The following is a 27,023-nucleotide window of genomic DNA, read 5'->3' on the forward strand; positions in this document are numbered from 1 at the left end:
GTACTGCATTTTCCAAGTTCCTCGTAATGATTTCTCTCAAAATGGAATCAAATGTAGATTTAAAATCAACACGGGCTACATGCAGAAATTTTGTCCATGCCGTTTTAATTTGTTTCAGTTAGATAGAAGAAATTTACTTGTAAATCAAAATTTGCCCCCTGGGTCAGTTTCAAGTGATAACCGACATGAACAATATTTATTTCTTTAATTATTTATTAGTTCGATTTATATGCCGCCCTTCTCTGGAGACTCAGGGCGGCTTACAATGCATTAAGCAATAGCCTTCATACTTTTGTATATACCTGCTTAGTAGGGCTTTCGGGGGCCCCTTAAGTGGTGTTTTTTTTTATACAAAGTCAGCTTATTGCCCCCACAAACCGGGTCCTCATTTTACCTACCTCGGAAGGATGGAAGGCTGAGTCAACCTTGAGCCTGGTGAGATTTGAACTCGCAGTAATTGCAGGCAGCTGGCAGCTTAAGTGCTAATTTAACAGGACTTTAGTCCACTGCGCCACCAAGGCTCCTATCTGCAAAATACATCACAGAGACAAGGTAGGGTAGAGTCAGCCAGCCCCTCCCCACCTCTAGCTGCCTTACCAGCCCCTCCCTCCCTGGATCCAGCTTCTCCTTTCTCTTCGCTCCTCCTTTCTGAAGGACCTTTGGAAAACTACAGCAGAGGGGGAAATCCCCTCCAATCCTGCCCCCTTCATATTTGGATTTTGCAATCTTCTTTTGAGCCCTTGGAAACCTGATGCCAAAGTTGTCAGATGTATAGATTTTCCTCCCCCTCCTCCTCCCTCTTTGGAGGGGGCTCCTGTTGCAGCTGCTGCCCGGGCCACTCTGCCCTCTTTCATAGCTCTCCACCTAACTCATATTCTCTTAATGTTGCAGCTGGCTGGCAAAGCAACACACCTGCTTATCTGCCAGCACATTGGCAAGTTCCCATCACACCTCTCCCTTGGGGTACATACCTGTCCACTACTATAGACATGTCCATTCGTCCACCTATCTGGCATGTCCACAATTTCTATTGCATCCACAGTTCTTTCCAGGCAGCTGGAAATTGGAGAGTTCTGGGTGAATTCTCCCCTTGAAACTAAGGCTCTCAGCCCTCCTGCACACACTATCCTCCCATACATGCTCCTGGACTTGGGTTGTTAGGCTGTTCTTTGATTCATAGGGAGCTTTGGTTTTTAATACAATAAGCCACCCGTTCGGAGTTGGGCTAGAAGTCATACCTAAATAAATGGGTTCGTCACCACAAATTTCCTGCCCTTGGATATCCCAGAGGACCACTTTGAAACATTCCCGAGAACCCCAAAGTATTGTTGGATGGTGCCACATTTAAGGACAGAGAGAGAGAAATTCTCTCCTCAAAAGTTTGAACTTCAAGCATCGTTTCTCATACAGCAATCCAGGACAGAAAGCAAAATCCCGCCTCCCTTGAACCACTTCTGCCAAAACAAAATACCGCATAGCTTAATGATGCTGAACCCCAAAGGCACATGACCCTCTTTTGGCCAAGTTCCAAGTGTTGAGAACTGTTTCCCTGTTTCCTTTTTCCAACAATAATGTGTTGAAATAAGAGAAAATTCACTAGCAGGAACCATTGGCAGGAGATTCTAACCCTTACGTCCTCTTTAACTGGAGCTGGTCTGCTTTTGTGCATGAATTCCTAGTTCTTCTACCTAGGAGCAAGAATTATCCTGGATCACACAGAGGGCATGTAGTTACTTCTTAAAAACAAATTTGTCAGTTATTGAATCCATATAGAGAATTTATTAGAATCCTGGATTTATTTTTGCAAATAAGGCGGAGAAGACATGCAGACATGAAGGATTCTCCGCCCTCTAGGCCCATCTCGGGGTCTCCACCTGTTTCCTTCTCCCTGCAGCTCCCTCCAGGCAGCCCCCTTTCCCAGGGTCCCGCTTGGCTCATCCCGCCTGCAGCCCTGGAGGTCCAGGCCTATCCCCGTGGTCTCCTGGGGAAGCGGTGCCGGGACTGGGCAGAACAGCTCCGCGGAGCCTCCTCTTCTCTCAGGTGGCGCTTCTTTCCTTCCTCCACCGGGCTCCTCCGTCTTCCTGAAGGGGCAAAAGAAAAGTGGGTCACGGCTTTGTCCCCTTCCCCAGAGGGCAGTTCCAGGTCCGCCTGGGAAGGAAGGCCGAAGCCTCCGCCTCTTCTGGACAGGCCAAGGCTGGCACAGCCTCCACCTCACCGTCTGCCCACCAGACCAGGCCTCGGGCTCCCTTCTCCGGGAGCCTCTCTGACTGTGACTCCCAGCATCCCCTGCGCCCTATCTAAGTCACAGAAGGTCGAATGAGCAGCACTGAAGCCAATTTCAGAGTTGGCTGAGAGACCATATAGTACAGTGATGGCTAACCTTTTTGCCATTGTGTGCCAAATGCGGGGGGGGGGTTGTGCGAGAACGTGCCCACACCCATAATCCTATATGGTCCCCCACGCATACACACATGACCCCTCCGCTCTCCCCCCTCTTTTGACACATGATGGCACTGTGGGCCCAGTAGGGCTGTTTTTCACCCTCCCCAGACTCCAGAGACTTTCTAGGAGCCTGGGGAGGGCAAAAATGGCCTTCCCCACCCCCACCCTGGAGTACTTCTGGAGGCCAGAAATGTCCCATTTGCTGACTTCCGGTGGGACCGGGAGGCCCTTTTTTGCTCTCCGCAGGCTCCAGAGCCTTTCTAGGGGAGGGGGAAAATGGTCTTCCCCCCCCATGCTCCATAGGCCAAAAACAACCTGCTTCCCTGCTTCCAGTGGGCCCAGAAGGCCCGAAAATCAGCTGGCCTGCGCGCGCATGCGTGCTGGAGCTGAGCTCACGTGCCCACCAATATGGCTCCACGTGCGAGGTAAGAAAGAAAGCGAGGTAAGAAAGACGCAAAGAAAGCAGGAAAAGCCAATCATAAACAGAGGGCGAACATATTAATGAATGGAGATAAAACCCAGATATTTCAGATTCAAAACGGAGTGAGGCAGGGATGTCCCCTATCCCCCTTACTTTATATTTTGGCGCTAGAGGTGCTACTTAGAAAGATCAGAGCCAATAAAGAAATTAAAGGATTAAAGATTAGGAAGGAAATATTTAAAACTCAAGCTTTTGCAGACGACGTAGCCCTCATAATAGAAGATCCATTAGAAACCGGTTTAAAATTAATGCAGGAAATACAGAACTATGGAGAAGTGGCGGGCCTTAAACTTAATAGGAAAAAAACTAAAATAATAGTGAAAAATATGACAGACACACAAAAAAGGAAGTGGAAGACTTATTAAGCCTCCAGTTAGTTAAGAAAATAAAATATTTAGGAATATGGATCACCGCGAGATTCTCATCACTAGAAGAAGACAATTATACCCCATTACTGCAAAAAATATATCAGGACCTAGAAAGATGGAAAAAGCTAAAACTCTCTCTGATTGGTAAAATAGCAGCAATCAAAATGAACATCCTACCTAAAATTCTGTTTCTATTCCAAAATATTCCGATAACCTTAGATAAAAAATTCTTTCTGGACCTGAACAAACATATTAGAAACTTCTTATGGGAGGGTAAGAAATCGAGGATCTCCCTCAAGATACTGCAAGGAAAAAGAAATTTGGGAGGATTCGGGCTCCCCGATTGGGAAATATACCAAAAGGCGGCGAAAGTAATTTGGATTAAGGTGTGGATCACGTTACGAAATAGGAGAATCCTGATGTTAGAAGGACATGACCTATTAGAAGGATAGCACGCTCACCTGTGGGACACAAAGAACAAGGAAAAAATCCTACTTTCACAAACATAAAATTAGGGAGACACTCATACATACGTGGGAGGAAATTAGACAGAGGATTTATACTAAGGTACCTAACTGGCTTTCCATTATGGAAGCGTTGGTGGCCCCAAACAGGAGAGATTACTATAAATTGGACACGTATAAAGATATATTTTTTTTATTTCAAAAGTTTTACAATTACATTTTCACCCCATTTTTCCCCCCCACCACCACCCACCCCAAACTTCCCAACCTCCCTAACCCTCCCTAACCCTCCCCTCCCCCCAGACTTCCACACAATATACTCATATCAGGTAAAAAAAAAACCCTTAGTATAAAACTTATATAAAACTTGAACCCCTCCCTCCCCCTTATAATTTTTCTTTTTATCTTCATTACATTAAAATATTTGTAATACATTATTTTCAAATAAAAGCTATTTGATACTTCCTAGTTTGATATTTGTTCTGAACATATTCTATCCACTTTTTCCATTCCCATTCATAAGTCTCTTGTGAACAATCTTTTAAGTATGCCGAAATCTTCGCCATCTCTGCAAAACTGGCCATCTTCAAAGTCCATTCCTCAATAGTGGGCAAAGCTTCGTTTTTCCAATATTTACCTATCAACAATCTTGCTGCTGTTATCATATACAATATCAATTTTGTTTCACCCAATGTAAAACCCTTAACTATACCCAATAAAAACAATTGTGGAGAGAATTGAATTTTTTTCTTCAAAACATTCTGCATGACCCACCAAATTTTTATCCAAAAAGCCTTAACTTTCCTACAGGTCCACCAAACATGATAATATGTAGCAACCAAGCATTCACATCTCCAACATTTTGGCTGAACATTAGGGTACATACATGATAACTTTTTGGGGTCTAAATGCCATCTATAAAACATTTTGTAGAAATTTTCCCTCAAATTCTGCGACTGTGTAAATTTAACGTTCTGAACCCAAATTTTTTCCCATGTTTCCAACATCACTGGTTCTTCAAAATTTTGAGCCCACTTAATCATACAATCTTTAACTAATTCGGTTTCTGAATCCCTTTCTAACAAAACATTATAAAGCCTTTTAATATGCATTGGACCTTTCTCTTTTATGTGTCTAACCAATTCTTCCTCATGCAACATAATACCAGTTTTTTGATCCTCTTTCCATCTCAATTGCAATTGATTATATTGTAGCCAGGTTAAATTAATCCCTTCAGCCAACAGTGTCTGTAGTGTCTTCAGCTGCCATCTGCCCGCATCTGTAAAAAGAACCTCTTTATATAAACCCCCCCCCGAGTGACATTATATTTGTATTCCACAAAGTATGACCAAGATCCAGCCATAGCGGTATTTTATAATCCCATTTGAATCGGTGCTTCTTCCAAACTCTCATCAAAGAGTCTCTAAGTATATGGCTTTTAAATACTTTATCCACTTTGTCGTCATAGAATAAGTAAGCATGCCATCCAAATTCAAGATTGAAACTTTCTATATTCAATACTCCAGTCTTTTTCCTTCCAAACCAATCACTTGTTAGAGTCAAAGCTGCTGCATCATAATATAGCTGTAGGTTTGGTAATTTAAGACCTCCCCTTTCTGGAAGATCTTGAATAATTTTCAATTTCACTCTTGGCTTTTTCTCGTTCCAGACAAACTTATTCACTCCAGCTTGCCACACTTTCAATTGTTTATCACTTTTGAGCACCGGAATCATTTGAAACAAAAAAAGAAATCTTGGCAAAATGTTCATCTTAACTGCTGCTATTCTTCCAAGTAGAGACAGTTGCAGTTTTTTCCAAGTCTCTAAATCTTTCTGCACCTCTCGCCACAACACCTCATAATTATTTTGAAACAATTTCGTATTTAATTCTGCAACCTGGACTCCTAGATATTTTACCCTTGGTACAACCTCAAAACCTGCCCTCCTTTCAAGCTCGTGTTTACGATCTTGTGTCATATTTTTAACTATCATCTTAGTCTTTTTGTGATTCAGTCTAAAACCTGAAACTTTACCATAGTCTTGTATAATGTCCTTCATCAGGATTATTGATTCCATTGGCTGTGTTAGGGTAACAACTAGATCGTCTGCAAATGCCTTTATTCTGTAATCGTCTTGCCTTATCATTATACCTTTCAAGATATTAGAATCCCGTATTGTATTTAACAAGACTTCTAGTGTTAAGATAAATAAAAGTGGGGACAGCGGACATCCCTGTCTTGTTCCTTTTTCAATTTTAAACTCTGTTGTCAAGCTTCCATTAATAATAATCTGTGCCTTTTGCTCTTGATAAATTGCTGAAATCGCCTGTACAAATTGATCCCCAAAGTTCATCTTTTTTAAAGTCTTTAGTAGAAAATTCCAATCCACTCTATCAAAGGCCTTCTCTGCATCCAAAAAAACCAGCACTGCAGGGATCTGTTTATTCTTCTCAAGATATTCCAATAGATCTATTACTTGCCTTACATTATCTTTCATGTATCTACCCTCGATAAATCCCGCTTGATCGTCATGAATCACCTTTTGAATTACTGGCATCAACCTGTTGGCTAATACTTTCGCATAAATTTTATAGTCAGAATTCAGAAGAGATATTGGTCTATAATTCTCCGGTTTTTTAGGACCGGCTTGCTCTTTTGGTATCAGAGATATGTAAGCCGTTGTCCATGATGGGGGTATTTTACCCCCTTGTTGAATATTGCAAAATAGATCTCTAAGTTGTTCCACCATTTCGGCTTGCAAAGTTTTATAATAGACTGCAGTCAAGCCATCCGTACCAGGAGCTTTAGCTGTTTTTAATTGTTTAATTGCTACTATTATCTCCTCCTCTGTTATAGGATAATTCATTCTTTCCTTTTGTTGATCAGTAATTTTTATAACTTTTTTATCATCTAGGTATTTTTCTATAAGTCCATTCTGCACATCCTCTTTAGCATATAATTTAGTATAATAATCCACAAAAGCTTCTTTAATTAATTTTTGTTGAAAAATTTCTTTCCCTCCAATATCAATACTATCAATAGTCCGTATACTCTGTTTTTTCCTCAGTGTATAGGCCAACCATCTGCCCGGTTTATTAGCGTTACAGAATGTATTATGCTTCGCATATTGTAAGTTTGTTGCAACTTGTTCCGCCATAAGCATTTGAAATTGGTCTTTCAAAAGTTTTATAGCACCACGCATTCTTTCATCTGTTGGATTTTTAATAAGTAACTGTTCTTTATTCTTTATTTCTGCTTCCAATTCAGATCTTTTCTTTTGTCGAGTCAGTCTATGTTTAGAGTTCATATAGATAAGCACCCCTCTCATATAAGCTTTGCTCGCATCCCACACAATTTCTATTGGGGTGCCTTTATTCAAATTTAGTTCAAAAAAGTCTTTCAGGTGCTTTTTGAGTTCTGTTATATTTTTTTCATATCTGAACAAGTTCTCATTTAATCTCCAAGAGCGTCTCTCAGTCTTGCCTATCTCAATTTCTATCCATACTGGGCTATGGTCAGTCAAAGTTCTTGGAAAAATCTTTGTTCTTTTTGTCTTAACGAGTAAATCATCTGACAACAAAATGAAATCGATCCTAGAGAAGGATCTATGTCTGTCTGAAAAAAAAGTATAGTCCAATTCTTTTGGGTTGTGTATTCTCCAAATATCTTTTAATTCCAAATCTTCTTTCATATCAAAAAAGGTCTGTGGTAGCCTAATCCTAGACTTCGCCAAACTCTTTTTATCTAATTTGGAGTCAATTACTCCATTCCAGTCTCCCATGATTAAAATAGATCTATAATCCCATTGCAGTATTTTAGTATGTAGCATTTTGTAGAAGTGATCCTGTTGTTGATTGGGAGCATAAATTCCAATCAGAAGAATTTGGCCGTTTGTTGTAAATAATTCAATTGCTACAAACCTACCATCTTCATCTGCTTCTATAACTTTAGCCGAAAATTTTTTATTTACATAAATAACCACACCATTCTTTTTTTGCAAAGTTGAAGATATAAAATGTGTTCCTAAGCGGTGTTCTTTTTTTTTATACAAAGTCAGCTTATTGCCCCCACAATCCGGGTCCTCATTTTACCTACCTCGGAAGGATGGAAGGCTGAGCCAACCTTGAGCCTGGTGAGATTTGAACTCGCAGTAATTGCAGGCAGCTAAGTGCTATTTTAACAGTACTTTAGTCCGCTGCACCACCAAGGCTCTTTAATTAAATTTGCCTTGGTGATATAGGAATGTACATTGAATACAGTTGAATTCACATCCCTTGCACAATTTCCAAAATGTGCACCCCTTGTAAGAAAACATGTGATCATGCAAAACAATTTTTAAATAATTTAAACAAGTTATACTATGAAGCAATAGAGAATAGCGCAATCCCTAAACAAACCATAATAAACAGTAAAATGGTCCTTTTCCTGAAGCAAGAGTAAACCTGAATCGATAGTTAACTGTGGTTATTGTTTTTTGCAGTCGAGGGGCTGTCCTACCTCGCAGGGTTGATTAATGGGGCAATAGGGAAGCCATGATCGTCTCCCGCAAAGCAGCCCAGGAAGAGACTCACCTGGGGGGAGGAGGGTCCTTTCGATGGCTCCCCAGCCGATTCCCCCCGAGAAGGGAAGCCCCCACGGCTGCATTTGCATGGCCTGCTCAGCTTGGCTGGTCTTAGGTTAACTTTGCTTGCAGGCAGCCTGTGAACCCAGCCGGGGCTCAGGATGCGCAAGGCCAGGAGTGGGAAGCATGTTGTGTGAACGGGGCCTCCGGTCCCACCGAGTCCTCTTTGAGGTCCTTTCAGGCGATGACCCAGTCCGCCTCTTTCCCAGTGGAAGGCCTGGGGCAACGATGCCTCCCTTGGCTTCCAGACTTCTCCTGCCGGCTGCAAGGATGGCACCGGGGGCTACTCTCCCTTCTGCTACAGAGACGGAGCCCTCCACCACTTCCACTCGTGGGCCTCTGTCCCGCCAAGAGCCACGGTGCCTTTCATGCGAGCCCTCCTTACATGTGAACAGCTGCCAGGAGCGTTTGAGGCCTTTGCAAGCCAGTCTTCCCAATTGCTTCCGTACTTCTGGCCCCAGAGTCAAGGCTCATGGCCTGAAAATAGGGGCAGAGAATGATAAAGGAGAAGCTGTTGCCCCCCCCACTGGCCACCCCCCCTTGCCCCCAGGCTTCGGCTTCTCGGACCCCCAGAATTGAAAATACTTATTTCAATTGTGGGGAATGTAAGTATGACATTTATACAACTACACATGCTTTAATAAGAGTAGAAAAATAACATAAAGAGCCAATAAAGAGCATCCCAGATCCTCCAAAGGCAGCATATTCCCACTATCAGGCCTCCTGAAGGTCTCTGGAGCTTCTCCATCATCCAGGTCAGGGTTGTCCCGAAGGTGCTTTTTCAAGAGGCAGCTGGATTTCCTTTGAAGGCGTTTCGCTTCTCATCCAAGAAGCTTCTTTGGTAGTGAAGAACTGAAGAAGCTTCTTGGATGAGAAGTGAAACATCTTCAAGGAAAGTCAAAGAAAACCAAGTTGCCTCTTGAAAAAGCACTTTTTGGATAAGCTCTCCTGCTTGAGCAGGGGGTCAGACTAGAGGACCTCCAAGGCCCCTTCCATCTCAGTTGTTCTTATTCTGTTAGCTGACAAGGGAACTTCCTACATGCACCTAAAAACCCCTTGAGGACCTCACTGGGCTCCAGCATCACCTTACCCCAGGTAAAGCAAGAACATTAAAATGATGTCATATCTTAAAAAGTTGCTCTTGGCCAGAGGGAAGGGGGGGGGGCATAAAAGTTTAAAAACTTATGGGGTTGCTCAATCAGGATCCCCTCCCAGCCCAGGAGAAGCTGCAGTGCAAGAGAGGAGCAGGGCCAGGAACCCCTCCAGCCTTTGGGGAGCAGGATTTAAATAGGAAAAGCCCCCCCACCAACCCAAGGCGGTGGGGGTCCTCCAGCTACGGTGCATTTAAGGGGAGGGGGGCAGAGCTGGGGGGGCTGCAATGGGGGGGAAAGGTTGGCCTTCCTGGAGGCTTCGACCTCAGGGGCTCAGCAGAGGCCGAGGGGGTCCACATATTAATGGGGGGGGGGGTCCTGGGGGGATTTAGCCCCCTGCAGATTTTCAAAGGGGTCTTTGGGGGGGAGAGGAAGCGGGAAAGGGGGGTCAGGAGCTGCAGGGAGGAGCCTCCTCGGTCTCTAAGCCTGGAGACCCCCAGGAGCCCCTTCAGCCCCGCCTGCCTGGGTGCCCCCCCCATTTCCACTTCCCCCCCGCCTTGTCTAGGGAAGGACGCCGGTTGGGGGGGGAGGGAAAGTCACAGCCCCAGAAGGGCCCCCAACCTCCACCTGCCTGGATGCGGGGAGGGGGAGAACACCGGACCCCAAAGATCAAAGGGAGACCTCTCCCCCCCCAGCCTCACCTTCGCGCAGGACCAGCAACCCCCTCGGCAGGGCGCAGGCGCTGTGGGCCTGATTGAAGGAAGGCGGACGCCGATTGGTCGCTCTGGGGAGGTTGGCGAGGAGGAGGACTTCGAGGGGCGGATCCTCCGAAGGAAAAAGCGGAACTAGTGGAGGAAAAAGGGCGCGAAGCCTCCACTTCCGGAAGCAAAACGGGCAACGAGGGAAGCTGCTTCGATCTGTGACAAATGATGCAGGTTTGGCGCAGGGGATGCTGGGAGGGTCTCTTTCGGGTCCGCACGAGGGGGGGGCTTGGGCCTGCGTCTCCTCTTCGGGGAAGGGGAGGCAGCCGTGACCCTCTTCTCTTTCTCCCCTGCAGGAGGACGGAGGATGGCGGCGGATGCAGGAAAGAGGCGCCGCCCGAGAGGAGGAGGAGGAGGAGAGCAGGCCCCACAGAGCAGCCCTGCCCGGTCCTGGCACGGCTTCCACTGGAGACGGCGGGGAAAGGCCGGGGGGCTCCGGGGCTGCAGGAGGGAGGAGCCCAGGGGGAGCCCGGGAAAGGCGGCTGCCTGGAGGGCGATGCGGGGAGGAGGAAATGGGCGGAGACCCCGAGACGGGCCTGGAAGGCGGAGGCTCCTTCGGAAGACCCCCAAAGATCCAATGGATCCAGGAGGAAGCAAAGAAATATCACTGCCCGGAATGCGAAAAATCCTTCAAAAGAATTCACCATCTGAAAAGTCATTTAAAGATCCACACAGGAGAAAAACCTCATAAATGCTTTGAGTGTGGAAAGAGCTTCAGTTGGAGGAGCAACCTTTATAAACATCAAAGGACCCATTGGGGAGACAAACCGAAGAAATGCCTGGAAGGCGAAGGGTCCTTAGGAAGAGCTGGGAGTCGCCAAAGGTTCCAGGAGGGAGGAAAGGAACATCAGTGCCTGGAATGTGGAAAAACCTTCAAAAGAAATGACCATCTTCAAAGGCATCTTAGCATCCACTCAGGAGAAAAACCTCATAAATGCCTGGAGTGTGGAAAGAGCTTCAGTCATAGGAGCAACCTTTATATACATCAAAGAATACACACAGGAGAAAAACCTCATAAATGCCTTGAGTGTGGAAAGCGATTCAGTCAGAGGGGACATCTTTATGCACATCAAATGATCCACACAGGAGAGAAACCTCATAAATGCCTGGAGTGTGGAAAGAAATTCAGTCAGAGGAGCGACCTTTATAAACATCAAAGGAGCCACTCAGGAGAAAAACCTCATAAGTGCCTGGAGTGTGGAAAGAGCTTCAGTCAGAGGAGCAGCCTTTATAGACATCAAAGGATCCACACAGGAGAAAAACCTCATAAATGCTTTGAGTGTGGAAAGAGCTTCAATCGGAGGAGCAGCCTTTATAAACATCAAAGGACCCATTGGGGAGTCAAACCGAAGAAATGCCTGGAAGGCGAAGGGTCCTTAGGAAGAGCTGGGAGTTGCCAAAGGTTCCAGGAGGGAGGAAAGGAACATCAGTGCCTGGAATGTGGAAAAACCTTCAAAAGAAACGACCATCTTCAAAGGCATCTTAGCATCCACTCAGGAGAAAAACCTCATAAGTGTCTGGAGTGTGGAAAGAGCTTCAGTCAGAGGAGCGACCTTTATAAACATCAAAGGATCCATTCTGGAGAGAAACCTCATAAGTGCCTGGAGTGTGGAAAGAGCTTCAGTCAGAGGAAGGACCTTTATAAACATCAAAGGATCCATTCTGGAGAAAAACCTCATAAGTGCCTGGAGTGTGGAAAGAGCTTCAGTCAGAGGGGCGACCTTTATAAACATCAAAGGATCCACTCAGGAGAAAAACCTCACAAGTGCCTGGAGTGTGGAAAGAGCTTCAGTCAGAGTAGCCACCTGTATACACATCAAAGGATCCACTCAGGAGAAAAGCCTCATAAATGCCTGGCGTGTGGAAAGAGCTTCAGTCAGACGGGAGATCTTTCTAGACATCAAAGGATCCACTCAGGAGAAAAACCTCATAAGTGCCTGGAGTGTGGAAAGAGCTTCAGTCAGAGGGGACATCTTTATAGACATCAAAGGATCCACACAGGAGAAAAACCTCATAAATGCTTTGAGTGTGGAAAGAGCTTCAGTCGGAGGAGCAACCTTTATAAACATCAAAGGACCCATTGGGGAGAGAAACCGAAGAAATGCCTGGAAGGCGAAGGGTCCTTAGGAAGAGCTGGGAGTCGCCAAAGGTTCCAGGAGGGAGGAAAGGAACATCAGTGCCCGGAATGTGGAAAAACCTTCAAAAGAAACGACCATCTTCAAAGGCATCTTAGCATCCACTCAGGAGAAAAACCTCATAAATGCCTGGAGTGTGGAAAGAGCTTCAGTCAAAGGGGAAACCTTTATGCACATCAAAGGATCCACACTGGAGAGAAACCTCATAAATTCCTGGAGTGTGGAAAGAGCTTCAGTCAGACGGGAGATCTTTATAAACATCAAAGGATCCACTCAGGAGAAAAACCTCATAAGTGCCTGGAGTGTGGAAAGAGCTTCAGTCAGAGGAGATATTTTTATAAACATCAAAGGATCCACTCAGGAGAAAAACCTCATAAATGACTGGAGTGTGGAAAAAGCTATACTGGGCGTAGTAGCCTCAATCGACACCAAAGAATTCACGTGGGAGAAAAATAAAAAACACACCTGAGTGTGAGAAGACTGAGTGTATATTTAATTTGGCCAAGTGTGAATAGACACCCTAGGAATTCACGTAGTGCATGTTCATGATCATTATAATAATTCCAATAAGAGAAATTATTGCTCTTTACTCCAAATGTGTTAAAAAGACAATAAGGGTAAATAATAACTGCCAAATAAGGGACTTTCAGGCTGAATAATAAAGGACTGTTTCAATTGTACATGCTAAATTTTTCAACTGGTCTAAATTGTACCTTTTCACAAGAGACATGCCATTTCCCATGTGAATGTCCTTTTAATGGTTATGCTTAATATTATGGGATGTTACTGTCCATGTCTCTGATGTAACTGTTACATCAGAGACATGAGAGTGATTTCTCAGAGTGATTTCTTCCATGCAATCAGCTCTTGTTTTGTATTTTTTTTTTCTACTGTATGGAGTATAAAATGAAACCTGATTCTGTGTCCTGGATTCCCTCTTTTCATTAAGGGAAATCTCTTTGCTACAATATTCTAATAAATTGCCTTTAAATAGTCATCTGACTCGGACCCAGACTGTATCTCAGGAATTGAACTGAATTGAACTTTTAATTTCGCCAACTGCAAATAGACACACAAGGAATTTTTCTCGTGTTCACAAGCTCTCAGTGTATGTACAAAACATCAGAATAATGATATAATTATAACAATTCGAATAAGAGGAATTATTTATTTATCTTTTCTTCAATTGAGTAAAGAAGGGTTAATAATAACTGCCAAATAAGGGACTTTCTCAGGCTGAATAATAAAGGACTTTTTCTATTGTCCCTGCCATGATGAATCTGAAATGACAGGTGCTCCTTAATCGTATATTTATAAGCTGCTTAGAAGGTTTCACTTCCATTTTTACTGCTTGCCCTTCCCCCTCACACTTAGAGGCTGAAGGTACAGATGCATTTCTCTTCAAACAATCATACAGTTTGCAGTCTACATACAGTATATTTGAAGGAAAATGGGGAAAAGGAATATTCCTGCCCTTTGCTTTATGAGTTATCTCACGGTTACTGTGAAACTCTGTTGATGTATCAATGCAGTGCATGTTATTTCAGCTTGCGGTGCTTGGATTCATTGAATGAGTTTACCAGAAATGTAAATATTGCAGAATATACAGCTTCATGCTACATAACTAAGCTCCATTTCAACCTGAATAAACTACATTATTAATGTATCTTAAATGGAAAATTATCTTTAAGATTCTTGATGAACGTATCTTTTCTTTTATGTACACTGAGAGCATATGCACCAAGACAAATTCTTTGTATGTCCAATGACACGTGGCCAATAAAAAATTCTATTCGATTTTATTCTAATAGCATAGAATAGAATAGAAATCCCAAGGGAATTTTTACCCCAAAAGCATTTCATTAAAATAAATTTGATAAAAAATAACAAAAAAATCCCATTTAAATCAAAATTATGATTTATTTATTTATTTTTTAAATCAATTTTTATCCACCCTTATTTCTTCCATACAATCAACTCTTATTTTGTACTTTTTCTATTGTATGGAGTATAAAATGAAACCCGATTCTGTGTCCTGGATTCCCTCTTTTCATTAAGGGAAATCTCTTTGCTACAATATTCTAATAAGTTGCCTTTAAATAGTCATCCCACTCGGTGCCTAATTGAAGCAAGTGTGCTGTGGCTGAATCTAGGGCTAATTTGGCCTCCATTGTTGGGGGTGTGAACTGTCCATATCATGTAAGACCCTCTCCAGACATCAGAAACTCTTGTCAGTTGGATTCTCTCAACGGTCCCCTTGTCTTCCAGCAGAAACTGCTAAAGGGACTCTCTAAGGCCAAGGAAGCTTTGTGAGATACGAGCCAGATTCTCAAAGGGCCTTCAGCCTTCAACACCCGGCTTTTCCCCAGGCGCTGGGAGATCAGACAAGGAGAAGTTGGCATGGATTGGCGCCTGGCTTTTCTTTGTTTTTATTTTCCATGTTTTAATGTGTTGTATTGTTTTTAAAACAGCTTTTGGGGAGCTGCAGTGAGTTGACTGAATGGTGGGCAGTTAAAAGAATGTTTTAAATGACTCATTGGGGACCTCTTTGATCCCCCCACTAGGTGCAGAGACTGGGTGTCCCCCAGTTGTCAGGATAAAGTCCCCCATTACTAGGCTTTCTCTTCATCAGCTAAATCGGCGTCCGCCTTCCTTCAAGCAGCCAAAGGGCGCCTGCACAAGTCCCGAGTCCCGCGTAGAGGTGAGGCAGGGGGGGCTCCCTTTGATCTTTGGGGTCCGGTCTCTCCTTCGGGGGGCCCCTCCCGCATTCTGACAGGCAGAGGTTGAGGGCCCTTCTGGGACTGGGACTCCCCCCCCCATCCAGGCTCCCTCCCTAGGCAAGGTGGGGGGGGAGGTTGGAGGGGCACCCAGGCAGGTAAGAGGCCAAATGGGCATTTTCACCCTTGCAATACAACTCTGGTAAATTGGCTGCAAATAGAGGGAAGATTTCCCAGAGTCCAGGAGCCCTTCAGAAACCAACCTACCTCTTGGAAGGCACCTTCATTCTGATAACTGACAGTAACTGGCAGTTGAGCCTGCATGGGTGAGGTCATGAAGCCCTCAGAATTCCCTCAGAGATGGCAGGCCTCCCTTGGCCTCCTCCCAAGGCTCACCTGCTCCACCTTTTCCACACCCACCAGTGCCAGGCAAATGTCTGAAGGAGGCGACCAAACCAATCACTCAAGCTGCCCAATTCTCATATTTTGGCACAAAAGGCAGATTTTTGGATATAGACTGCCTCTGTCAAGGGAAGCTCCACTTTTGTTTTGGGTTTTTTTTTGAGAAAAAAAATTATTTTTTTTAAACAAACAATTTATCATTAATCAATCAGTGTAACATCTTGGTACAACATTCATTTAAAAATTTAAACAAAGTTTATCTTTGAACATTTTTCCCAATCTTTCCGGTGACATGTTTTATAGATGGCACATGTCATTGGATATAGATTGGCAAAAATGTTCAAAGATAAATCAGCTAAATGTTGGAAATGCCACCAGACATCGGGATCGTACTATCACATGTGGTGGACATGTCCAGAAGCGAGAAATTATTGGGCACAATAATCACAATAATCACAAAAACTGATACAGCAACACATTGATCTTAAACCGGAGCTGTTCCTGTTGGGTATCTTACCGGAGAAATTTAGTACAGAAAAAACATATTTGATTATACATGTAATAAAGGCAGCAAGAATGGTATTTGCATAAAATTGGGAAGCAGAAATAATTCCTACAAAGGAAGAGCTAATTAAGAAAATATTAGAATGTGCAGAAATGAGTAGATTAATATTAGCAATTAGTGGGAAGGAAGAATCGGAGTGTTACAGCATATGGGGGAAAATTTATCAATGGATAGAGACAATAGGCAATGTAAAAATAAGAAATATGGGGGAAATACATTTATTTCATACATTAAATTCTCAATACATTAAATTCAAATGTAAGAAGAAAGATAATTATGTACTAAGAAAATGATGATACATGTTGAATATGATGACACAGAAGCTCCACTCATTAATGTAGCTCTGGATAAACTTCCCATCACACCCTTTGTGTTGCCATGTTGTTTTGTGCTTTTTTCCATCATCCCAGGTGAGCTCCCTCCATTATTTCTGCTTAGGTGAGGCAACTTTTTCTGAATTTCAAAGCAATATAGCAATCCAGGACAAAATCCTGTCTCCCTTGAACGAGTTCTACCAAAACAAAATATTGCATAGCTTTGAAGGGAAAAAATAATAAGGATATAATAAAGAATACTAGAATATGATATACTGGTATACCAGATTCTGTAACCATGAGGTTCCTGTAATACATATATGCCTTTGCATTTGAATCACATATATTATGCCTTTATGTATCTCCTGTAACAAACACATTCTGTTATTCGGCCTCTGTAATGTCTCTGGTATTTGTCAAACATTTGTTCCTGCCATTTGATCTGAACCCATATCCATCTTCTTCCTGTTTTTCTCCTGCCATCTAAGAGCATGGTAGGCATCTCAGCTGGAACTCCAGACATCATCATCCGAGGGATAATTTACACTTCAGCCCTAACTTACACCTTTGATCTGTTCCCTGCAGCCCAGGGGGCCAAATGAGCAATTGGGAGAACAAAGGAAGAGATAAGGCTAATTGGGAGGCTTCTATTCCTTTGCAGGGCAACAAGGAATACACAAAGCTAAACTAGGAGGCCAGAATTGGGTACTAAGCTGATGTCTCTGAGGGTGTAAAAGGACGCCATACCTTCCCCAAGGGGTGCCTATCTCCTCGCATGCATTGTATCTGTATGTTCCGTATATAGTCGCACCCGGTATTTTGTTTTTGGCCATAAATAAAATCTGCTTTTTTTGCAAGCCTCGTCTTGAGTCTCTCTCTTTGGCATTCTGGTGACTCAAGTATATTTTGGGACCTTACAGCTTAATGATACTGAACCCCCAAAGCACATGAGCCTCTTTTGCCCAAGTTCCAAATGTTGAGGGATCCAGCAGTTAAAGGGACCCAGAGAGAAACCAACTTGGATCCTATCAAAATTGCATGATTTCCTGCTCCCTTTTTCCCACAATAATGATTTGGAATGAGAGGAAATTCACCAGCAGGATCCATTGGCAGGAGGTTCTCATCCTTAGCTTGATTTTAACTGGAGTTGCTCTGCTTTTGTGCATGAATTCCTACTTCTTCTACCTAGGAACAAGAATTGTCCTGGATCAAATAGTTGATGCTGCTTAGAAACACACTTGAGAGAGTCACATGTAGAGAGTATAGTTATTTATTTGCAACCTGCCTTTCTTACTTTTACTGATAAGGTGGAGAACAAATCCAAGAAAATGAAGGGGAATATTTGTAGCTGAGGGTTGCCATGAGGGGTCTCTCTCGCTTCTAGCAAAGATGATGTTAGTTTGGGCATTGAAACGTCTGCAAGAAGAGAAGCCCCGAGGAGCCCCTCCCCCCTCAGGTCCAGCACAGCTTCCTCCTCTCTTCCCCCAACAACAACCCTGTGAGGTGGGCTGGACTGAAAGAGCGGCTGATTCAAACTCAGGGTCTCCTAAAGTCCCAGAATAGACCCAACTGGCTGCCCTTCATGGACTGGTATAAGGCTGCAGCCCCAGAAGAGCCCCTGACCTCCGCTGGCCTCAATACGGAGGTGGAGGGGGGAAGACCGGACCCTAAAGTTCAAAGGGAGCCCCCTCCCTTCCCACCTCCCCCACCGTAATAAAAATAAAATAAATTAAAATGTAATTAAAATGTAATTTAAAAAAAACCATCAAAGAAAAACCTGGGGCCAATCCATGTCACCTTCTCCTTGTCTGATCTCCCAGCACCTGGGAAAAAGCCAGGGGTTTTAAGGCTAAAAGGGTGGGGGATTTTTAAGAATATGGCTCATATATCACAAAGCTTCCTTGGCCTTAGAGAGTCCCTTTAGCAGTTTCTGCTGGAAGACAAGGGGACCATTCAGGGAATCCAACTGACAAGAGTTTCTGATGTCTGGGGAGGGTCTTACATGGTATGGACAATTCACACCCCCAACAATGGAGGCCAAATGAGCCCTAGATTCAGCAACAGCACACTTGCTCCAATGAGGATCTGAGTGGGATGAGCATTTAAAGGCAACTTATTAAGAGTATTGTAGCAAAGAGATTTCCCTCAATGAAAAGAAGGAATCCAGGACGCAGAATCAGGTTTCATTTTATACTCCACAACAGTAGAAAAAGTAAAAAGTTGATTGCATGGAAAAAATCAGTGTCGACAAAAATCAATTTTAAAATATGAAAATCAGTTTTTTTTTTAACTTAAATCATTTTTTTTTATTTTTATCAAATTTATTTTAATAAAATGCTTTTGGAGTAAAAATCTATTTAAAGATAATTTTCTATCAAACAACAGCAGGGAGAAGCTCTTTAACACCCAGAACAATAAAGTTCAAATGAGCCCTAGATTTCAGCCACAGCACACTTGCTCCAATGAGGATCTGAGTGGGATGAGCATTTAAAGGCAATTTATTAGAATATTGTAGCAAAGAGATTTCCCTCAATGAAAAGAGGGAATCCAGGACACAAAGAGCGGCTGATTCAGACTCAGGGTCTCCGAAGGTCCCAGAATAGACCCAACTGGCTTCCCTTCATGGGCTGATATGAATCCTCCCCCCCTCCCACCTCGGCTCCGGACCGTAATAACCGGCGGCACTGCGCAGGCGCCATCTGCCTTGTTACAGGAAGAAGGACGCTGATTGGTCGCGCTCGGGCGATGGGCAGGAGGACTCCGAGGGGCGGATCCTCCAAAGGAAAAAGGCGGAATTAGTGGAGAGAAAAGGGCGTGAAGCCTCCACTTCCGGAAACAAAACGGGCAACGAGGGAAGCAGCCTGAATCAGCGATAGAGGAGGCCGTTTGATGCAGGTTTGGCACAGGGGATGCTGGGAGTTGAAGTCCGGAGGGTCTCTCCAGTGGCCTGGGAGCCTGAGGCCTAGTCTTGAGGGCGGGGACGGAGACGGGAGGTTGGGAGAGAGTCCATGTCCGCCTGGAGAATGCCTGAAAGGCCCATGGGAGGCAGGGTCTTGGGCCTGGGCCTCCCCTGGGGGGAAGGGGATGCAGCCGTGACCCTCTTCTCTTTCTCCCCTGCAGGAGGACGGAGGATGGCGGCGGATGCAGGAAAGAGGCGCCGCCTGAGAGGAGGAGGAGGAGAGTGGGACCTGCAGAGCAGCCCTGCCCGGTCCCGGTGCGGCTTCCCCGGGAGACAGTGGGGAAAGGCCGGGGGCTCCGGTGCTGCAGGAGGGAGGAGCCCAGGGGAGGAGGAAACGGGCGGAGACCCCGAGACGGACCTGCAGGGCGGAGGCTCCTTCGGAAGACTCCGAAAGTCTCAAAGGATCCAGGAGGGAGGAAAGGAACATCAGTGCCCGGAATGTGGAAAAACCTTCAAAACAAACGGAAATCTTGAAAACCATTTAAAAATCCACACAGCAGAGAAACCATTTAAATGCCCGGAATGTGAAAAATCCTTCAGAACAAATGGACGTTTTGAAAACCATCTAAAAAACCACTCAGTTGGAAACCGATATCAATGCCTGGAGTGTGGAAAGAGCTTCAGTCAGAGCAGCAACCTTTATACACATCAAAGAATCCACACAGGAGAAAAACCTTATAAGTGCCTGGAGTGTGGAAAGAGCTTCAGTCAGAGGGGAGATCTTTATAGACATCAAAGGATCCACACAGGAGAAAAACCACTGTTGCAATATTTTCAGGATCAGACTCAATAATAGTAGTAGGAATTAAAGGTTTAAATATATTTCCTTTTATTTACAATAGGCATTCTATATTCACTGAATATTCACAGATAGAAGCGAGGAAAAAGGTGAAGGTGGCTCCTAATATATACAATGGCTGGAGCCAAGAGTGGGAGTGGTGAATTATGAATACATTAAGAGGTGAAGAATAAGTTAACCCCTGATATCCCATTCATACACTATTTACACATTAGGGAATAAGGCATTTACATCTGACAAATCCCCCTCTAAATGCCGATTCGCTATACAACACCAATTACATTCAGATTCAGGACAATACAAGACATACAATTTAGAAGTTAAATATTTGTGCTGTTTAGAAGGTAAAGGCTTCGTCAATATGTCAGCTAATTGTTCCGAAGTATCACAATGCACTGCTTTGATAAATCCATCTTGAGACAATTGTCTCACATGTTTAAATTTTATATCTATATGCCTGGACCTTTGCCCAATGGCATCTGATCTAGATATTTCAATGGCTGCTTTATTGTCTTCATGCATAACAAAAGGCAAAGCAGGTTTTTTCCAAACATCTGAAATTAAATCATTAAACCATACAAGGTTATTTGCAGCTTTGGATAAACAAACATATTCCGCTTCTGTGGTTGAAGTGGCTACTAGTTCTTGTTTACCAGTGTACCAGTAAACTGGACAGTCATTTAAGAGAAAAATATAACCAGAAGTACTTTTTCTGCATGATATGTCTCCAGCCCAATCCACATCTGCGTAACATGTAAGCTTTGGTTCTTTATTATCACTAGGTTCTAATACTAAGCAGAAATCTAATGTACTTTTCAGATATCTTAAAATTCTTTTAACAGCTTCCCAGTGATACATTGTTGGTTTGCTGACGTGCCTGGACAATAAATTGAGTGGTAAGGCGATATCTGGCCTAGTCCAATTAGATATATAAAGAAGTGAACCTATGATTGATCTATAAAATGTGTTATCCTTGAATTCAGGAGAAGATTCATCAGTATTTCTAAGAAAATCAGTTTGCATAGGAGTGTCACAGGGTTTGGCATTGTTTAAATTGCATTTATTTAGAAGTTCAATAATCTTATCTCTCTGAGTAAGTTTGAATCCCCTTCTAGTCTTATTAATTTGAACACCAAGATATTTGTTTACTTTACCTAGAGATTTCAACGAGAAATGTTCATTTAGCTTATTTACAAAAGTTTCTCTTCTCTCTTTGTGTTTTCCTATATATAAAATATCATCTACATAAATCAATACAAATTCAATGTAATCATCACCCTTTTTGACAAAGAAACAGTTATCAGCAGTGGTAGCATTGAAATCCATGGTCTTAAGTACTTTTACCAAGCAATCGTACCATCTTTTACCAGATTGTTTTAATCCGTACAAACTCTTGTTCAATAGCCAAATTTCATTTTTGTTGGTGTATTGACTGTGAGGTGCTCTTACATATATTTCCTTATCTAGTTTTGCGTGTAGATACGCAGTCTGTATGTCATATTGAAATACATCAAGATTGAGTGCAGATGCTACTACTAGAGCTGTTTTGACACTCTCTGTTCTTACTGTGGGGGAGTACGTGTCAGTATAGTCCTCCGGATATTTTTGTGCATAACCTTGTGCAACTAATCTAGCTTTGTATAGAGTATTGCCTCCTTCTAGATTCTTAATTTTATATATCCACCTGGTACCAATAATTGTTTTATCTTTAGGTGCAATTGCAGGTGTAAATACATTTAATCCTTGCAAACTTTCCATCTCTTTTTTCATAGCTAGTTCCCATTTTTCTTTTTCTTCACGAGGGAGTTTTAATACTTCCTCATATGTATTAGGTGTTATTTGTTCACTATCCATATGCATTATGTAATCTCTGTATTTATTTGGCATTTGATTTCTGTTGTTCCTAATGGCTCTTTCAGGTTTGCTATTGTTGTCGTGCAAATATCTTGCTTCCTTTTTTGTTAGTGTGTCTGTCTTTATTTTGTGTTGACTATTTGTCCAAGTTTTGGTTTTGCTTTTATATTTGTTGATATTTTGTTTTTCTATGGTCCCTTCCTCACGAGATTTTGTATCTTTGCATTTATTTGGAAATATTTCATTAAGATGTAATTTAGACCAGTTGGCCTGTTCATGGAACACAGCTGTTCTGGAAACTATAAATTTGTTATTATTATCAATGAATCTGTACCCTTTGGTGCCAGTTTCATATCCCATAAATCTGAGTCTTCTGGATACATTTTCTCCCTTTCTTCTCAACTGTTTAGGTATGTGTACGTCTGCAGTGACTCCAAATATGTGCATGTGTGCTAATTTTGGTTTCCTATTATACATTACTTCATATGGTGTCTTATTTACAATACTGGACCAGGTTCTATTTTGTGTGTAATTTGAATAATGTAAGGCTTCTGACCAAAATTGTTTGCTTAAGCCAGCATCCTCTAATGTGCACTTAATCATGGTTTGTAATGTGGAATTTTTCCTCTCTGCAATCCCGTTCTGGAACGCAGAAAATGGACTAGACGTGTAATGTAGCATTCCTCTATCCTTTAACCACTGGGAGAATTCTTTAGACATGAACTCACATCCCCTATCTGTCATAATTTGTTTTATTCTGATATTGTGTTGTGTTTCTATGCGTTTGTAAAATTCCTTAAATTTTTGAAAGGTTTCATCCTTGTGTTTTAATGTGTAAACAAACCCATAGCGACTGTAATCGTCTACTATTGTCAGGAAGTAACGTTTTCTATAAGTGATTGATGGAGTTAATGGGCCAACTAGGTCCATGTGTACTAAGTCAAAAATTTTGTTAGTTGATCTGGTGGATTTTCTTGGCCTGGGACTAGTTTTTAGTTTTGTAGATTTACATACTGAGCATTCCAAATAGTTTTCACAATTTTTTATTTTGACACCTTCTGCGTGTTCAGTCATTTTTTGTACTACAGGAAAACTTGCATGTCCTAACTTCCTATGTAAGATGTGAGCACACTCATCATGAATTGGTTTACCTATTTTTGGTTTTTTTTCATTGTGTGCATCTGCGTGATCATGAGATATTTTACATTCATCATTGTCACTGTTACTAATATTTTCATCATCTGCTTCAATACAATCTTTCATATTTGAATCAATGTTATGCAACCATTTTTCTTTTGTTATCAGATAGGGTAGGCCTCCTTTAATCATCACAGTGCCTACATTTATTTTATTCTTCTCTAAAGTTGCTTTTCCCTTTGAGAAAACTATATTAATGTCAGAATCTCTACTTAGTTTTATGGCACTTAGTATGTTATGAGGTATTTCTGGTATTAACAATACCCCCTCTATTTTTCCTAGACCAGGCAAGGTCACATTCCCTCTGCCTAATACTTTAACCTTTTCTTGGTTAGCTACCTTTATTACAAATTTATCTTCTGTAAATGAAGACAATATATTTTTGTTATTAGTGGTGTGATTAGTTGCTCCAGAATCAATAAGCCAATTATTGTTCTCATTTTGTTGTGTTTTATTGCTGTCTTGTTTATTTAGTCCATTCAGTGAACCAGATTTTCTCTCTTTTGAATTTTCTCTGCCCCCTCTATTTTCTCTGTAATTTGGTGGGCTTCTATATCTATGTCTATCTATGGAAGACTGTCTATAATTGTATTTATTCCTATATTCTGACCTATGTCTTTCCTTTGAAATTTTGGGACAATCTCTTCTATTGTGTTCCCTGGACCCACAATTGTGGCATTTAAACGTTTCATTATATTTTTCTTGGAAAGCTACTTTCCTAAAAGGTTTGTGCTCTGTGTGATTGCTAGAACGATTTTTTTTTTAATTGTCTTCTGCTATCAATTTGTTAGATAGACTTTCTATGGATAAATATCCTAGATTGATAGTGTCTAAATGTGACATAAAACTATCCCATGATGAATCAAGTGAATTGATAATAACACTTTTCATTGTTTGGTCTGAAATCACTTCCCCCCTCAAATGCAGCTCAGCTCTTATTTTGTTTAAAGATATTAAATGCTCACTTATGGAAACCCCTGGTTTTACTCTAGAAGAAAAGAAATCCTTAGACATTCTTGTGGTGGTAGCTACACTGTCGCTGTGAAACAAATTAAACATGCATTGAATTATTTCTGAAACAGTCAAATTTGGTTTGATGCTATGATACATTGCAGGAGACACACTAGATATTATTAAGAAAAATACTCTATGGTGTAAACAATCTATTTTTAAAGTCCAAGGTCTTCTTGGGGGACTAGTGATAAAAAATAGTAAATTTTCCTTCATAAAGACAACCTGGAGCTGTTGATACCATTCTTGCAAATTAATGCCATCAACCCTTAGTTTTGGGAAGTCACTGGGTAAGTTTCCCACATTATTTTGTCCATTACTTACAACCTGAGGTAGTCCGTGGTCTCGCAAGTGTAGGAAATTGCAAAACGGCATGGGGATGCTCGCAACGAGTCTGCGTGGTTCTCTGGCCAGTTCATGTCTTTCCGGACCATCTACGTAGTTTCGCACATGCGCGTTGTTCATTTCTTCCTTGGCGTCGTCGTGGAAGGTTCTCTCCATTGCGGCTCGCTCGCTCTGCTCTTCTTCAGACGAGTCGGTCTCTGGTTCGGTCTTGGGAGTTCTGATGACGGCGACTGCTCTTCTTTTTCTTTTGGGGGCGTTGGCACTTGCTTCGGTCTGTGGTGTAGGGCGGAATCGACATGGCTCTCTGGGTTCGGGCGTCGTCGCTCTCGAAGTCAGGATGGGAGCGCGCAGGTCTTGAGGTATCGGCTTGTTCGCTTGCTTCTTCGGTGGCGCTTTGGTAATTTTTAATTTTGGCCCAAATGCAGCAAAAAGCGTCTTCATTGCTGACTTTACTTTGGATTTCGTTGAGTCATCTTCACTTTCTGATTCTGGCTCTTCCGAGGAGTTTGAATCCTCCTTTTCATTTTCGTTGTCTGATAACGTTTTTCGCGCCAGAAATTTTGAACTGAGCATTTTGATTGGCTCTGCTTCGCTCACCTTGGAGGCCTGTTGAAACCAAGATGGCTGCCATTCAAAATTTCGCGCGGGATCACATTTTTTCTTTTTCATAATGACTTTCTCTGTAGTCATATCACTCACAATTTTTTGGTCTTTAGGTTTCTCGTTAGTGATGTTTTTCTCTCTCGCTGCTCCGCTGTTCTTCAGCATTTCTTGGAGGTTCGCGATGAGGCTTTCATCATTCTTCTGGCTTTTTAATAGTTTTAATATCTCTGACCTGAGTTCGTTATTCTCTATTTCGATTTCCTCCTGGTCATCATTTTCATCTATTAATTCTTCGTCTTCAGTGGTGTATTCTTCGGATTCTCTCGAAATCGCGTTTGTGGATTCGTTGATTGTTTCTTGTTCAGTTTCTATTTCTTTGCTGTAGGCCCTGGTGTTGGGCCTATCTTTCTTATACATTTTTAAGTATTTGTTGAGTCAATTAACCATCCTCTGCTACCAGATTGTTGCAATATTTTCAGGATCAGACTCAATAATAGTAGTAGGAATTAAAGGTTTAAATATATTTCCTTTTATTTACAATAGGCATTCTATATTCACTGAATATTCACAGATAGAAGCGAGGAAAAAGGTGAAGGTGGCTCCTAATATATACAATGGGTGGAGCCAAGAGTGGGAGTGGTGAATTATGAATACATTAAGAGTTGAAGAATAAGTTAACCCCTGATATCCCATTCATACACTATTTACACATTAGGGAATAAGGCATTTACATCTGACAACCACAAAAATGCCTGGCAAGAAAGGTAATAAAATCCAATTAAAACTTTCACTTTTAATAAATTTAATACATTTTTTTCTTTTAATAAATTCCTTTAGTCTTCCAGGGCCATGCCCAGGGTCCCAGGCCTGAGTTTGACTGCTGTCGGTCATTCTTATGGCAACTAGCAGAGCAGGCTGTCCTGGGAGGGGTGGGAGACCTTGTATGAGTCTGGATGTCCATCTGTCAGTGGTTCAGGAATGTTGGATTCTCTCTCTCTCTCTCTTTTTTTATTTAAAAAGTTTTACAAATACATTTTCTCCCCAATTTCCACCCCCCCCAAACCCCCCAAACCCTCCCTAACCCTCCCCTTCCCCCCCAGGACTTCCACAAAATAAAATCCTAATCAAAAATACATTTTATGAAACTTAAACCCCTCCGCCCCCTGTATACTATTTATACCTTCATAAAACTCAATTAATCTATCCCTACATAATACATTCATTCAGCTAAAAGCTATCTGATATTTCCTAGTTTGATATTTATTCTGCACATAATCTATCCACTTTTTCCACTTCCATACATAAGACTCTTGAGTTCGGTCTTTTAAATATGCTGAAATCTTCGCCATCTCTGCAAAACTGGCCATCTTCAAAGTCCATTCTTCAATAGTGGGCATAGCTTCATTTTTCCAGTATTGACCTATCAATAATCTCGCTGCTGTCACCATATACAATATCAGCTTTGTTTCACCCAAAGTAAAACCCTTAACTATACCCAATAGAAACAGTTGTGGAGCAAACTGAAGTTTTTTCTTCAAAACATTTTGCAGAACCCACCAAATTTTTATCCAAAAAGCCTTCACTTTCTTACAAGTCCACCACATATGATAATATGTGGCATCTATGCAATCACATCTCCAGCATTTTGGTTGAACATTAGGATACATACACGATAATTTCTTAGGATCTAAATGCCACCTATAAAACATTTTATAAAAATTTTCCCTCAGATTCTGCGACTGTGTAAATTTAACATTCTAGACCCATATTTTTTCCCATGTTTCCAACATCACTGGTTCTGCAAAATTTTGTGCCCACTTTATCATACAATCTTTAACCAATTCATTTTCCGAATCCCTTTCTAGCAAACCCTCTTAATATGCATTGGACCTTTC

At 42.2% G+C, this 27,023-nt stretch overlaps 1 protein-coding gene and 1 pseudogene across 1 annotated transcript in view; one reads left to right on the top strand and one right to left on the bottom strand.

Annotated features, from left to right (window-relative positions):
* LOC139325576 (uncharacterized) overlaps positions 1 to 27,023 on the bottom strand; it is a 200,861-nt gene that overhangs the window by 95,928 nt on the left and 77,910 nt on the right. Inside the window, 1 exon segment of the mRNA XM_070955513.1 lies at positions 22,453 to 22,462. Coding sequence (XP_070811614.1) covers positions 22,453 to 22,462 — 10 coding nt within the window.
* Positions 1 to 27,023, top strand: part of LOC139325597 (uncharacterized) — a 200,237-nt pseudogene that overhangs the window by 45,372 nt on the left and 127,842 nt on the right.

This window comes from Pituophis catenifer, unplaced genomic scaffold (assembly GCF_029215685.1).
Source record: "Pituophis catenifer annectens isolate HBS135680 unplaced genomic scaffold, rPitCat1.0.hap2 SCAF_17, whole genome shotgun sequence".
Taxonomy (NCBI): domain Eukaryota; kingdom Metazoa; phylum Chordata; class Lepidosauria; order Squamata; family Colubridae; genus Pituophis; species Pituophis catenifer.